Here is a 14,800-nt window from a genome sequence, read left to right as displayed (position 1 = left end):
ACTTTGGCATTTGGGGATCCACTGCCTATGCCCTATTTGGTACATCTTTGAGTCGGGCCATTTCAGTGTGCCCAATAAACCCATATATTTTTGAAAACTAGACACCCCAGGGTATTTCAAATGCTAGTATTTTAACTCTTTCCATGCACCATATCTACCACCAGTCTTTGTCAAACTTTGTGGTAGTCATTTTTTTGCATTTGGTTTTCCACACACATTTTACTTCAGGTATGAATTAAAAAGTTCTCGTATATGTCACTATCACAAAACACCTCAATATGTGTTCAGCAACATCTCCTGAGTACAGCGATACCTCACATGAATGATTTTGCCTGGCTGTTTGGGGGCAAAAGGGCCACATTTGGGGCATGCGCATTTTTCAATGTTGAACTTTGGCATTTGGGGATCCACTGCCCATGCCCTATTTGGTACATCTTTGAGCCGGGCCATTTCAGTGTGCCCAACAAAACCATATATTTTTCAAAACTAGACACCACAGGGTATTTTAAATGCTGGTATTTTAACTCTTTGCATGCACACATTTTACCACCAGCATGTTTTCAAAGTTTGCAGTAGTATTTTTGTGTGTGTATTTTTCCCACACACACCTACTTTATGTATGAATTTACAGCTCCTGGTATATGCCGCTGTCACACGACACCCCATAATGTGTTCAGCAACATCTCCTGAGTACAGTGGTACCCCACATGCATGGGTTTGTCATTTTTGTGGGAACTAAAAGGCCACATTTGGTACGTGTGCATTTTTCTAATTGGAAATTAGGTGTGTGGCCATCCTTCCCCCGGTGTTAATTGGGACGTTGTTGAACCTGGCCAATTCAATTTACCCCATCAAATCATACCTTTTTTAAAAGTAGACACCCCACGGGCATTTAATATGCCAGTATTTTAACTCTTTCCATGCGAGAATTGTTTTAAGCTAATATGCTAATTTTAGGACTTGCTCACAAAAATATATTTTTTATATATATATATTTTTTTTTTGCCTTTTTTTTTATTTTTTTTAACATTTTTTTTCAACTTGAAGGTTCCCCTGATAGTGACATCAGTGGGAAATTATTTTTACATTTTACTGTTTTTTTACTATTTTTTTTCTAATTATTATTAATTTTATTTTATTTTTAATTTATTTTTTCTAATCACACTGTGATTAGAAAGCTGAGCTCCATTGACTTGCATGGTGAATGCAGTACCTGTATTCAACCTGCAAGTGGAGCCAAAGTTCTCTAGATGGTCTGGACCATCTAGCGAACTTTTAAAATTTGTTGGTTCCTGTTACAGGGCAGCGGCCATCTTGCTTGATGGCGAAGATCATCGGCAGCTGCGGCTGTGACCGCTCTCCGGAGCGGTCACAGCCCATCGAAAGGTAAGTGTTTGGTGTCGCTGGATGCCTCCTGATCGAGGCATTCCAGCGACACCATTTAAGTTTAGGAGGCGATCATCGATCGCCTCCTAAACGCTTTTAAAACGGGCGTCCGCCGCCATACAAAGTATGGCGGATGTTGACGCCCCGTGGAGGGGCCAGAGATGGCCCCTTCGTTCCGATCGCGGCGTTGCTGAATGCCTCGAGGTCGAGGCATTCAGCAACGTTTTTTGGGTGCAGAAAGCGAAAACAGATCGCTTTCTGCACCCGTTTAAAGACGTGCCGGTCCTGGCACGTCAATTGTCGTAAAGCACATGCTTTTCCGTGTCGTGCCAGGACCGGCAATTGTCGTTAAGGGGTTAAACTCAATTGTGACAGTCCAACACTACACCTTGCTCACAAAGCACTACTTAATGGCATCTGTGTTTACTGTGTATGCTTTCTGCATAGAGCAACTACATTGCTCTGCCACTGGCCCCCAACAAAAGAAATGCAACCTAAGTGATTATTCTGTGAGAAGATGAAAGTCTTTTGCAACGGAATTTGAGCTGAGTGAAAGATTAGTAGCAAATGGCTTTTTACGTCTTAATAAAGTAAAGGAAAAATAAAGAGTACTTACTGATACACAGTATTAATTTTGCTCATGGAGAACTTGCACGTTACTAAACTATATTTAGCTGAATGGTGTATGTTTCATTCATATGACACAGCAGAGGATCGACTGGCAACAAAGAGGTTAAGAAAAGTGAACAATCGTTAGGACCAGGGTTAAAGATCAAACACTGGCCAGGGCAATATCAAAACAAACCAGCATTCCCCTATTGGGGGAGGAGTGGAAAGGCGGGGGGAGATCATGTTACTGGCATGTGAAAAGTTTGTGTTATGTGGGGCAGCAAAAGAAAGGACCTCCCAAGAAAACAAGAGTGTGTCAGGCCCCTCTGGTTTTTGGATCCAATTATGCTTACACTGCTTTACCTTTTCAGTATTGATATTCTCAGTGCCACCTCTTACTCTCTACCCACTAACTACCCATTAACTTTTGGCAACCTTATCGCCAAAATAAATTTTAAGACTACGGATGACCGTATCTAGCAGGGGCATACCCTTGGCAGGTGAGTTGTAGTTTCAACTCCCTGAATTCACTATGCATTATAATGGGCCATCCCTGTAGTGGCAGATTAAGGCCTTTGAGGGCAATTTGTGACAATGAGCTAGCATTGTATCCATTACCAAAATGGTTAGGGACCCCTACGCATGTTCCTAATGGACAATCAACCACTGCATCCCTGGATAATTTGTCTGCAAGAATGGTTGATCTGACCCTGGATAATACAAGTCCAAGAAATCTCACTGGTTTAGATATGCTTTACACATGGCCATCCAACTACCTTTAGCACAGCAATTGACTAGGGCTGGCCTTCATAATGCTACATTAAATCAGTGCAACAAATCTACAGCTTTCCTGCAAACACCCCTCTTTAGCTCCTGAGGATTCTAAAGCTCTATAATGCACTACACCTACGGTGCCGGTGGTCACAATTTACTGTGAAGGCTTTTAAGAATAAACTCGATTGCTTTCTGGCAAGATAGTATATTCAGAGGTACACATAATTACTTTGTTGATCAACAGATTATTCTTACTCCCATTAAAGTCATGAACAAACAAAAAAAAAAAATGTTTTTTCCCCCTCTGAATAAAATTGTAATTTTTTGCCTTCATCTGTAACCAGGGCCGGCCCTATAATGGGGCAGACTGGGGCAATTGCCCCAGGCGGCACTTTAGAAGGGGCGGCACTTTGCCGCCCCAAGCGCTTTTTTTTTTTTGAAGCGGAGGAGAGAGAGAGGGGCACCGAGTGGTTTTAGCTTACCCGCTCGGCGCCCCTCTCTCTCTCTCCTCTGCGGCGAGTCTCCCTGTTCGGTCCCGGTGCCGGCTTGTAATGCAGAGCGCCGGAAGTGACGTCAATTTCCGGCGCTCAGCATTACAAGCCGGCACCGTGGCAGAGCAGGGAGACTCGCCGCAGGACTGTTTAAAGGTAAGTACCGGGGGGGGGTCGTAGATTATGCCGTCGGCGAAGTTTAAAATGCCGCCCCCCCCCCCCCCCCGGCGTCGGCGGGGGGGGGGGGGCGGCGTTTTAAACTTCGCCCCAGGCGGCGTTAAGTCTTCGGCCGGCCCTGTCTGTAACAATGCAATTATGGATAATCCTCTCCCTGTTCCCTCAAGATTGTAAGCTTGCGAACAGGGCCCTCTCCACCTAATGTATCGGTTTGTCTAAGTCTATCAATTCTTGTCCTTTCATACCCCTTGAATATATGTATTGTATTAAGCGCTGCGTAAACTGTTGGCTCTATATAAATAAAAGATCATCTTGGAAATATTGAACTTTTTCCAACCTACATAAATACTTTGTATGGTGGATAAGATACAAGTAACTAGTATACTTAACACATATATACACACAAAATAAAAGTATATGGCTAGAGAACACAGAGTGCACGTGCCAACTCAAATAAGTGCTCCTTTGCCTCTTAAACCCAGAAGCATTACCCTTTATGACCCCAGTGCGTCCTTCTTTTCCACCTTAATGATTGCTTAACTGAATTTCCTTCCCTAAAGGTCTCAGTCCTGTGCGTGGAACACAAAGGGGTCTATTTTCTAGAGTCCTGTGATTTGAGCAATTTGACTTAACTATACAATATGAAGGTACAAGCCCCACATAATGTATAGTTATATCGGGGAAGTCTATTATATATTGAATTATAAAGTTATGCAAGAATAGTGCTGCCCTTATTACTGAAGAAACTTGCTAGTCAAGGCCCTGGGCCTAGTTGTTCTTGTCCAGAATACGTCACCAAAGAAAGCAAAGACGGGGTTTGATGGCGCTATATAAAACAATACATAATAATAATAATAATGGACAGTTGGCAGGAGAGTTTGTAAAAAGAACTGATGAAGGGCCAACACTGGCAGGTTTTACCTGCAAGAAGGGCTGTGTAAGTTAATACGTGGTAACGGCAGAAACCTCATTTAACTTTACATGACGCAGGGCCAAAGCTGTCCTTACTAGAAGTTCACAGGGGTTGGCTATTCATAATGTATAGTGACGTAAAGGAGCTGAAACAAAGCTCTCCCTTCTAAATAAACCTCAAACTTTGTATCTCTCAACACATAAACTATGTATTTATGGATAAAAAAAAACACACCGCGCATAAAAACACTATTTCTGCGCCAAAAAAAGTCTATTAAAATTAAAATGAATTAATTCATCTATGACCAGTTTTCCCATCCAACAGATGAGCCGGTTACATTGTAGTTATCTGCGGACTCCATGAGACCCATGCGGTCACCTCTCCCCCACACCGTGCGCACCCGCCGAGGTCCCATCCCTCCTCACCTTCTGCCCTCCCTTGTTTGGAACCTCCCTCTCAGTGTCACCGGGTAGGAGGGGCCCCAGCACTCCGCCCTCTCCGCTCCCATCGGCCTCACTCCGGACCGGGCACCGGGCATGGGGCGAGCAGAGAGGGGCTTCGCTGGGTAACTGCACCCCACGGGGGGCTCACACACATCCGATTCTGGTTGCGGGAGAGATATTACATACATCAGTCCTGTTTGCACGCTATAGCAGTCCTCGCACACAGGATAATCCTTTAGGATTTCCACTATACCGCAACTCACCCTATAGCAATCTCACACACAACATCTAATACCCCACGGAACACACAACTCACCCCCACACATCCAAAAACTCGGCATATAACACACGCCCCACGAATCACACCATAGATCGCTTGCAACCCACAAGTTGCTCCATAAAGAAATCGCATTCCCTAATAATACTAATCATTCTAAAAGTCGCCCCTTCTATATTTTGCTCACACCCGGTTTCGCAACATTGGGACCCTGTATACGTCAGATCATCCCATATTAACGCACATAGCTGCACAACCTATGACATTAATTAAATATACTCCACAGTCGATCACATACCTTATTACTTACCCCTGTTCAGTTTTAATACCCCCACCCTGCCTACCCTTCAAAATGAATCTGTTCAACCCAGATAGCCTGTGTGATTGATCAATCACTACAGTGCGACATCACATATTAATAACCATTATTTCACACACCAAGCCAGCTCTGTCATTCCCCAAAACATCCCTGAGGGCTGTTGTATTTTATCCCATCCTGTTTGGTCTTACAGAACCGGTCTGCCCAGTTTCTGTAAGCCAGGAAGTCCACATACGGGGACGGGCATAGGACCCAAAACACTTGTGACCTCTTCTTACAACCAACTTCATCTTCCATACACTGTCACTTTCTGTCTGAGCCACAGAAAGATTCCTAGTCCCCCCACTTAGAAACCGTCATCATTTCCAACAGTATTATATGGTAACATAAAACCCCTTCTTTAACTTGTCTTGCAATCCATTATTGATTGCCAGGCTTTTTCTAAAGCGAAGACTCATAACTTAATAGGACGTAAAACTTCATCCTTGTGTAGGTTAGGCCTAGGCTCAAGAATTATAGGATTTTTTTTTAAATTATAATTTTTTTGTGCTGGTATGGCCATGGTGTCTGGGGGATGGGGAGACCCCAATGGTGACACAAATGGTATGGGGAAGGGATACCCTAGAAATTCAGAAGAAGAGGAAGCCTCGCCTCAAGGTGGAATGAGTGACCCAGAGCAAGGAGATGAAGAACGTCCGGGGATCCAAGTGGACTGTGTGGTGTGTGGAGATAAGTCAAGCGGCAAACACTATGGGGTATTTACCTGTGAGGGCTGCAAAAGTTTCTTTAAAAGAAGTATCAGAAGGAATCTCAGCTACACCTGCAGGTGGGTCACACTCCGTATACCTTTTGTGTTTAAAGTAATTTACGTGCACCCTTTTTCCGCATGTTTGGTCTTCATTTTTATGCCTAACCATTGTCCCTGTTCCTGTGTTTTTTGGACTAATGAGAGTTTCCCAATCTTACAACAGTTAAGCATAATTCAGCATTTCATACAATTTTGTTAAAAATGTAGATAATGCTGTAAATCATATGAATAGGAGTGGCAAGGAGAGAACACAGACACTTTTGCTATCCAAAACAGCTAGGGGATATATAGCATGTTTTATTTTTGGAATATTTATGCTGCCTTTGGGATTACTTTGATTATATTGAATAAACGATAATGTTTTAACTGCTCTAGTATTTGAAATCTATAGCCTTGGTTTCACAGTTAATATCACATGGGTGCCACATTATGTAGAACTGTATAGCCGTACATAACACATATACTACTAATTGTGTATTTTCTGTTACATAAGATGCCAAGCAGAATAACCAAGTTAACCGCCCATACAAGCAGACCCCAAGTGTCACTTGGGGTTTATGTATTAATTCCTGATACAAAGTACAGTGGAGCAATTAGCAGGAGCGTTGGATTTGTTGCCATAGTGACTGCTCTAGTTTAGAACTATGCACAATTGCTCTTTGTACTTAACTCAGAGGGTGTTATTAAATAACTTGGAACTATGACCTCATGCGGAGTGAAACAGTATCGCTTGGAAACATGGTTTCATTAGACCTCTGGTAAGATAGTTTTCAGCTGTGACCTCATTGCATAGTGATATAGGATATCTTACAACTGTGACTTTACACAACACGTGTAGGGAACATTTGGAACAAGAGTTTCGTATAGAGTGGTATGGTTGGCGTTATGACTCCATACTGAATGATATACGATTGCTTAGGGCTACAACCTCAAACGGGGATAGGATCACCTACAGCTATGCACCATCCCCAACGTGACTAAATTGCTAAACATTTCTGTGAGGGCCACGCTTACATTTCGCCCCCTCTGTCTCTGTACGTCATCAGGGCTGAGTAGTGGCTTCTTTATTAAGATACAGAGCTGGCTACCTGGTTGACACAAGGGTCCAGATATCAAATTAAATTTGTCAGTTATCATCATATAACAACCGACTGTAGTTTTGACGATGCTCCTGTATAGTTTAGTTCTAATATGAGCCAACCATAATTATACTGCTACCCAATAGTCATAATAACACAATTTACCTCATCACACAAAGTATCGCGAGTAGTATTACCGTTGACGTTTTGCTTCCGTAATATTGTATCAGTCAAGTTCTAATATAAAAGCAACACGTCTTATTTCTTACAAATATATTTTAAGAATTTACATACCGGCATATGAGAATTCCACCTGGATTTAGGAAAACCCCTGGTTCTGAATAAACAGAGTAGATTATATTGAGGCCTATAGATTGATTAAAAGTGTGTTACTTGGGTTTAACTGTCATTTTAAAGTAGTGTGGTATCGCAAATGAAAGAACTGAGTATATATTTGGTATTGAAAAAAATCTGATGCAGATTTGGTTGTGACAATCAAAATATCCTCAGATTTTGAAAACGTTTAAACTAAAAGTTGGGTATCGTCAGGTCGTGACAACTGGTGAAGTTTTGCTGAGTGACATTTAAACTAGCTTTTTAATGTTTTCCTCCCCTCACAGATGGAATTTATACCTGCTTGGACATGTTAGCACTAGAGCAAGAGGTCATACTCTGAAGCTGGGAGTTGGCAGGGTCATGGAATTTCATAAAAAAAACCAAACCCTTAAGATTAACAACTTTTAAGTATAACAACCTTTTGTAATGGCATTTGTGAATGCCCAAGGGGGACATTTAGTGCTGGCATGTCCACTACAACAAATCATGCCTCTGCTGAGACTAAGGAGAAGCATATAGAAGCCCCTGAAGACATATCTGTAACTGTTTCAGTATGTTATTAATCTCTGAAAGGGGTCTTTGACACCAAGTGCTCAGCTAATTCGCTATTTATCCAGCATCCTTGAGCTTTAGCTAGTTGTCCTATGTTGACTTCTTTCTGATTTTAGTGCGGGTTCAACTCAGGAGCTCATCTTGACGGAAGCTATGTCTGAATCTTCTCTAAGTTAAGCATGTCCTTACCTGGAAGTTGTGATACTGTGAAAAGGCTAGATTGTATCTTAAAATACTGTAAAGAAAACCCTGACATGAATTCTGTAGAATATCCAAGTTGGCACTGGCAAGATAGTGTTATATTGGAGCAGGGGTGAGCAATTTCAGTCCTCAGGAATTATGAGCAATCCAAGTGGGATTAAATGATTGACCTATTCATTGAAACTCCTACATTTAAATAGGAAAATCCTTTAAGCAAGGGCTATTGGATATACTTGTGTAAATTCTCAAATAAAGTATAATTTGCCTTTGATTCTTTCATTGCCCCAACAACAGCTGCCTTCATTGTGCCATCTGATTAAAACAAAACACTGTTCTACATCTGCCTATTTAATGACGCTGTCCTGGTAGAAAATACCATGAATCTACCATTTAGCTATGCAATCTCTGCACACCCCTTGTTCCTTGTCTTAGTTGAGAAGAGATCACAACTCGTGACCTTTGCAAAGTGTTTATTTTACACAGCGCCTCCTCTCCTGTCTACCTAATTCATGTATTTACATTAACCCAGGTGGTTTCCTTTCTTTAACCCTTAGTCTCTGCAGTACAAAGTTTCAGAGCATTAAAAAAAACAAGGGAGTAGTAGAAGTATTATTAAACACTCATCTACAGACACCAGACAAGCCAGAAGGCTTGTTTTTCCCTCAGAAATCTCATGGTGCTGCCACAACCACAGGGGATTCTGGGTAGGCACATGCAAATAAGGTCAACAATGACCGCCTTTTGCCTCTATATCCACTTTATACATGGATCCCTTGAAAGTAATTGCCCGCTGTACAAGACAACCTTTAAACAAAACTCGGGTGCAGTAGCCAGATCACCACTCATGGACAGTTGTCAAAGCCTTCTGGCTTGTCTGGTGTCTGTAGATGAGTGTTTTAATAATGCTTCTACTACCCCCTTAATTTTAAGTTTTTCATCACCTTTACCCACCATAACATTTGTTATTAAAAAAACAACACATTGACCTTATTAGTTAACTCAGTGTTGGTAGTGTTGGCGGATTTTTCAATTTCTTTATTTTTTTGTGACCCAGCTGCGTCTTACATCAATGGTATCTTTCCCATTTGGCATACAGGCTTTGCTGTTTTGGTAACACTGAATTACGACAACAGTGTGAGATCAGGAACTTGTGGGACAGGCTCCACTTATAAAAAATTAATCAGCAACTAAGTAATTTATTCATCATGATTCAAGCAGCCACAGGAGCATGCTGCGTGTGTTTATTTATTCACATGCACAACACACAAATCACACAACTCTATATCTGTCAACTGGTTGACCTAAACATATTTGAAGTCGGTTACACAAAATATTCAAAATATTTTTTTGTGGTAGGGCCACAAAAAACATGCATTCAGCATGTCATGTCTATATAATCAATACATTTTCCTTACATAAACCCCCCTTTGAACTGAAAGCAGGGTTTTCTTTTCCTTGTAGATTTTATTGTTATTGATTCATCCATTGTATTTGTCAATGTCACATGCATGTTACAATAACCAACACCTTGTGTCACTCCTTCCAGCAGTACCATGACTCTGTCATTCTTATATTCCCTTATACCCTTTCCAGCCCCATATTATTTCATACCTTTTCCTTCCCTAATATCATGATTTACCATACGCCCTCATATTTTCCAAATACATCTTGACCATATTATATCTTTAGTCTCATTTCTTCTCTGTGTCCAAATCTTTTCTTGGCCCTTCAAATACCAAAAGGAATTATACCACACTTAATATGCAAAAAGCTGACGTGGCTTGAAGAGTAAGGGAATGGAGGAGCTAAAGTGCCTCCAAGGCACTGGCAGAAAACATTACCTACCTTCAACGGTTTTTCATTCACAATGTTTCATAACAAGCTACATGCAAATTAATTTAATTCCAAACTATGGGCTTGTGTTTAGTTTGTTTATAGTTGTGGGTATATATGACATGTTGTTATAGCGACAGGTCCACTTTTCAAACATTGTACCGCAACTTTTTAGGAAAGCACTGTCTCCCATTGTGTTTAGATAGATTGACTTGGTGTCTTTCTTATGTTTCTGTCTATTTGTGTGTTTAGATCAAATCGGGACTGTCAGATAGACCAGCACCATCGCAACCAGTGTCAATATTGCCGTCTGAAGAAGTGCTTCCGAGTGGGCATGAGGAAAGAAGGTACTGCTCATGGACCTCGTTGTCCTGCTTGTGCTCACACTACCCAAATGGCATCTTGTTACACTGTAATATGTAAAGTAATTCTCATGCTGTGCTCATGCCCATGCCACATACTTTACGACATCTCTCTCCCCTATGCTCGGGGTAGGCAATGTGTCCATGACATCACCAGTGACTGTAAAAAAAAAGAAGCCTTGTACTGGTCATTGATGTTTAAGTGGCATTCAGGAACAGACTGAGGTTGAACGTTATAATGGCTCATAAGTCACATTCATATGACCACTCTACACTTTTACATCAGACACCTAAACGTTTGCACTGGGGCAGGGTAGCAATCTATTCAAGGTAATATGGTTAGTGGGAGGTATAATCGGCCAACCTCTTTTACCAACCTGGGCCTGGTGCCATTGAGTAAAAACCAGCCTCAAAGCCTGACATCTCCTATTTCTCCAGAACTTCACTGCCTTGGTTTCGTAATCCATCCCAATTGTCAACAACCCTTTCATTCACTTCTGAATTATATTTACTTTGAATATGCCACGAAAGGATCATTACCTTCTGTGGCATTCTCACCTCACTAATTAAATCCTATCACTATTTCACATAATATTTAGTAACGTATTAAGGGTAGGAAATTAGAGTCTGCCACTTTTATGAGAGGACATGGCCTTATCAAGTTTCAGTTCCTCTTAATTTGTTTTGGCTGCCATCTTTGATCTAGTAGTGACTCATTCCCCGTCAATACTGATTTCATCTCTTTAACATTCAAACCTGTTGGCTATGGCAAAGTGATTTGCAGTGTTCATTTTATGCTGTTCTTACCAAATGGTGAAAGGTAAAAAACTGATAGGTGCCTGTAAGAAGTTTTGTTTTTCAAAAGAATAAAATAACTTGGCAGAAGGTTGATCCTGATTCCAGGACCCTTATACATGCCAAATATTGCTGACCAACACATGTGAATCCTGCAGCATGTGTGTGATGCATAAATTCACATAAGGGAATTGATTACTGTTATCCTTCCCGCTCTTCAGCAACATGTGTGTCCTGGAAATAAAATGGTTTGATGTGGTTATCCTACTTGGGTGTCCTCTCACCTACAGATACGTGGAAATTAATTATCAATGGAAAAAAACTACCATATTGCTATAAGCTTCCTCTTCTTAGGCAAAGATCAGTTTTGCTACACTTTGCCCTGCTTCTAATTAAAACAATAGTTTTAATCAGTGAGTGTAATAGGTTCAATGTGGGCAGGGTGTGTGAGGAAAGGACAGGTGACAGTCAGGAACACGGCGTCATGTGACCTAACTGATAAAGGTTAGATCAATAAATCACATGCTGAATGCTATATGTGTGTGACCACAAACTTTCTGATGGAGAGCAAGGTTTGAAATGTATTGTGAAATGGAATTCCGGAATTGGCAGCTTTATTTGATTGGTCAGGGGGTGTGTGTAAAAGGTGCAAAATTGGGTAACGTGCAGGGAGAAGAGAGGAGAGAGGGATATTGGGAAAATACACTTAAATTACATGTGCTGAATCCACTTATGTTATACTTTTTAACACTCTTCCCTTGTTATTCTAGATTGTTTATCATGATATTAACATTTTCTGTTATAGCTATTTAGAGTTATTTTCTATTCATTTAACTCCCATATCACCTCTCATTTCTCACCTTTATCCTATGTCTATTCTTTATTTGCCTTTTTGGGGGTCACTCACTCTCTCCCCTCCTTTCCATTCTATAACCCGCTTTCCTCTACCCTCCTTTTGATGAGGTTTAAGCTCCATGCCCTCTCCTTGCTTGAGTGAATCCTAAGCGCCCATTCAGGCATCAGAGAGTAAATAAAAGCTCTTTCTTTCCCGCACACTCCCCCCTCTTTCTGCTGCCACTTCCTCAGTTCAGCACATTCCAGCCAGGGCTCAGCAAACATGGAGCAAACCAAGTGGAGATAAGGGAGGGGGAGATATACCAAAGACCTGAGTGCACATAGGGGAGGAGGGGTCCCCGCAGGCCACTGCAGTATTACTGAGAATGGGGCAGGGAGAAGTGATCCTAGTGCAGAACAGCTGCACTATCCTGATTGCATAGAAGATGTTTTGTGTAAATGAATACTGCCTGTGTGTATAAAAGACTGTATAAAAATGCTCTGAATACACAATGGCAGGGGAAAGGACACCTTTTAAAAGTGTGTGAGTTAGGCAAAGTCAACAAAACATGAGTACCTGAATAGGGCAACAGGAAGGTGGTAACCACAAGGCGTTTGGTATATATTTGAAGATGGGGTGTAGCTTCACAAATGCACATTTTTTCAGTTCAGTGAAAGGGTTAATCTGTCTCCTGGGACGAGGTGGCGGCTGCAGGCACTTGCTCTAACTGGTTATTGAGAAAAGGTAGTAGGTGAGGAAGTGTCTGCAAAAAACCCCAAGAAAACACAAAACAAAACAATGGGCTGAAATACCTACAGTTATTATAAATAGACTCATCTTACAGCATGTCTCTATCTTAGGCCATATCTCAAGTTACATCATGGCAGACTCAAAATTACATCATCTTGCAGTCTAATTATTCTATTTTTTTAACCACGTACGTAATTCTGTCTGTATTTCCTTCTCTGTAAAATACATAGTTCTTTATGTAAAGCAGTACATTTAGTGTCTGAAGTGTGTCCAGATAGTGGAATAAGTCTCAAACACAAGGAATCCAGAATTTATGATTTGAACCTAGATTTGATGTATACATAGCTTTTAAATATGAATCCCCTGGTCACTTTGCTTAGGATGTGAGTGTAAGGCATAGAAGGGACAGTTATGCATTTATGATGCCTTTTATTATTCTAATATATCTCCTGTTATTTGTCCATTTAAACCTGAAACTTATTTTTTTAATCCAACAGCTGTCCAGCGAGGTCGTATACCGCCTGCTCATTCCAGTGCCAGCCCCACATCTGTGCCGGGAGGGGGAGAGTATTTCAATGGGCAACCCGTCTCTGAGTTAATTTCCCAACTGCTCCGTGCAGAGCCATACCCCGCGTCCCGCTATGGATCCCAGTATGCTCAGCAGGGCAGTGTGATGGGCATTGATAACATCTGCGAGCTTGCTGCGCGCCTTCTTTTTAGCACTGTGGAATGGTCCAGGAGCATTCCATATTTTCCAGAGCTGGCTATGGCAGACCAGGTATCTCTGCTTCGATTGAGCTGGAGTGAACTGTTCGTCCTCAATGCGGCACAGTCTGCCCTTCCGCTCCACATGGCACCCTTATTGGCAGCTGCTGGCTTCCATGCCTCTCCGATGTCAGCTGACAGGGTTGTGTCCTTTATGGACCAAATTCGGGTATTCCAGGATCAGGTGGAGAAACTTAATAGACTGCAGGTGGATTCAGCTGAATATGCTTGCCTGAAAGCTATTGCACTCTTCACTTCAGGTAAGTGGAATTAGGGACTGTGGCTTTAAATATGTATATTTAAAGAGGGTGTAAGGGAGAGACATATGTGTATAATTACGCAACTTGCTTCATGGTCTTACATTAATCCTTCATTATCTTTACCTCTAGATGCCTGTGGCCTCACTGACCCAGCTCATGTGGAGAGCTTACAGGAGAAAGCCCAAGTGGCTCTTACAGAGTATGTTCGAGCTCAGTACCCTTCTCAGCCTCAGAGATTTGGCCGCCTTCTGCTACGCCTACCTGCCCTCAGGGCTGTGCCAGCATCCCTCATCTCCCAGCTGTTCTTCATGAGGCTTGTTGGAAAAACTCCTATAGAGACACTGATCAGAGATATGCTTCTTTCCGGCAGCACCTTCAATTGGCCATATTCATCTGGTCAGTAGCGCCACCTGGTGCTTCAGTCTGTTCAGTCTTTTCCACCACCATAGCCATGCAATACACACTAACAAGGGGCAGCCTGTGTTGCAACCGCCTCTCCTGGAATTATGAAGGCACTTCAAAAATAATGAGAAATTGTTTCAAAAAGCCCTCTCTATTTTCTCAGGCAATATGGGACACTGGTTATAGTTGGGGCCTAGGAAAAGCTTCGGGAACCCAACTACTAAAAGAGTCATTGCTTGGGTGGTTGAACATTTAAACCACTAGGACTATAGCGATTTCTGGCAGCTCTAGGTGATGCTTTATAACTTGACTTCATCAGTTTCAGAAGACCTGATATCTGTGAGAAAATGACTCTTTAATCCACAAAGTTAACAATATTCTGATTTACTTGTTGCACACTCTCTCTACCTCTTGAATCTCCACACTTTGTGTC

At 41.8% G+C, this 14,800-nt stretch overlaps 1 protein-coding gene across 2 annotated transcripts; it reads left to right on the top strand.

The window, feature by feature from the left end:
• The first annotated feature begins 5,943 nt into the window (after positions 1–5,943).
• LOC149289500 (nuclear receptor subfamily 2 group F member 6-like) lies at positions 5,944–14,369 on the top strand. Of its 2 annotated transcripts, none has more exons than XM_089490573.1 (4): positions 5,944–6,215; positions 10,451–10,545; positions 13,438–13,965; positions 14,095–14,369. In XM_089490573.1, exons 1-4 carry the CDS (start codon positions 5,944–5,946, stop codon positions 14,367–14,369), a joined length of 1,170 nt encoding a protein of 389 aa, XP_089346699.1. The 2 variants fall into 2 exon arrangements, with proteins under 2 accessions (XP_089346699.1, XP_089346698.1); XM_089490572.1 differs by having other exon boundaries at positions 10,451–10,566.
• The last annotated feature ends 431 nt before the right edge of the window (positions 14,370–14,800 follow it).

The sequence above is a fragment of the Sceloporus occidentalis genome, unplaced genomic scaffold, assembly GCF_023333645.1.
Source record: "Sceloporus occidentalis isolate IW3139 unplaced genomic scaffold, rSceOcc1.0.p SCAF_45, whole genome shotgun sequence".
Lineage (NCBI taxonomy): Eukaryota > Metazoa > Chordata > Lepidosauria > Squamata > Phrynosomatidae > Sceloporus > Sceloporus occidentalis.
Note: the sequence above shows the minus strand (reverse complement) of the source record. Positions and strands in the feature narration are given on the sequence as shown.

Excerpts from the sequence above, each read along its gene's own strand:
- LOC149289500 (XM_089490572.1), top strand. The coding sequence starts at position 5,944 with ATGGCCATGGTGTCTGGGGGATGGGGAGACCCCAATGGTGACACAAAT. Across the intron at positions 10,567-13,437 it reads TACTGCTCATGGACCTCGTT|CTGTCCAGCGAGGTCGTATA; the intron begins GTCCTGCTTGTG and ends TTAATCCAACAG. Across the intron at positions 13,966-14,094 it reads TATTGCACTCTTCACTTCAG|ATGCCTGTGGCCTCACTGAC; the intron begins GTAAGTGGAATT and ends CTTTACCTCTAG.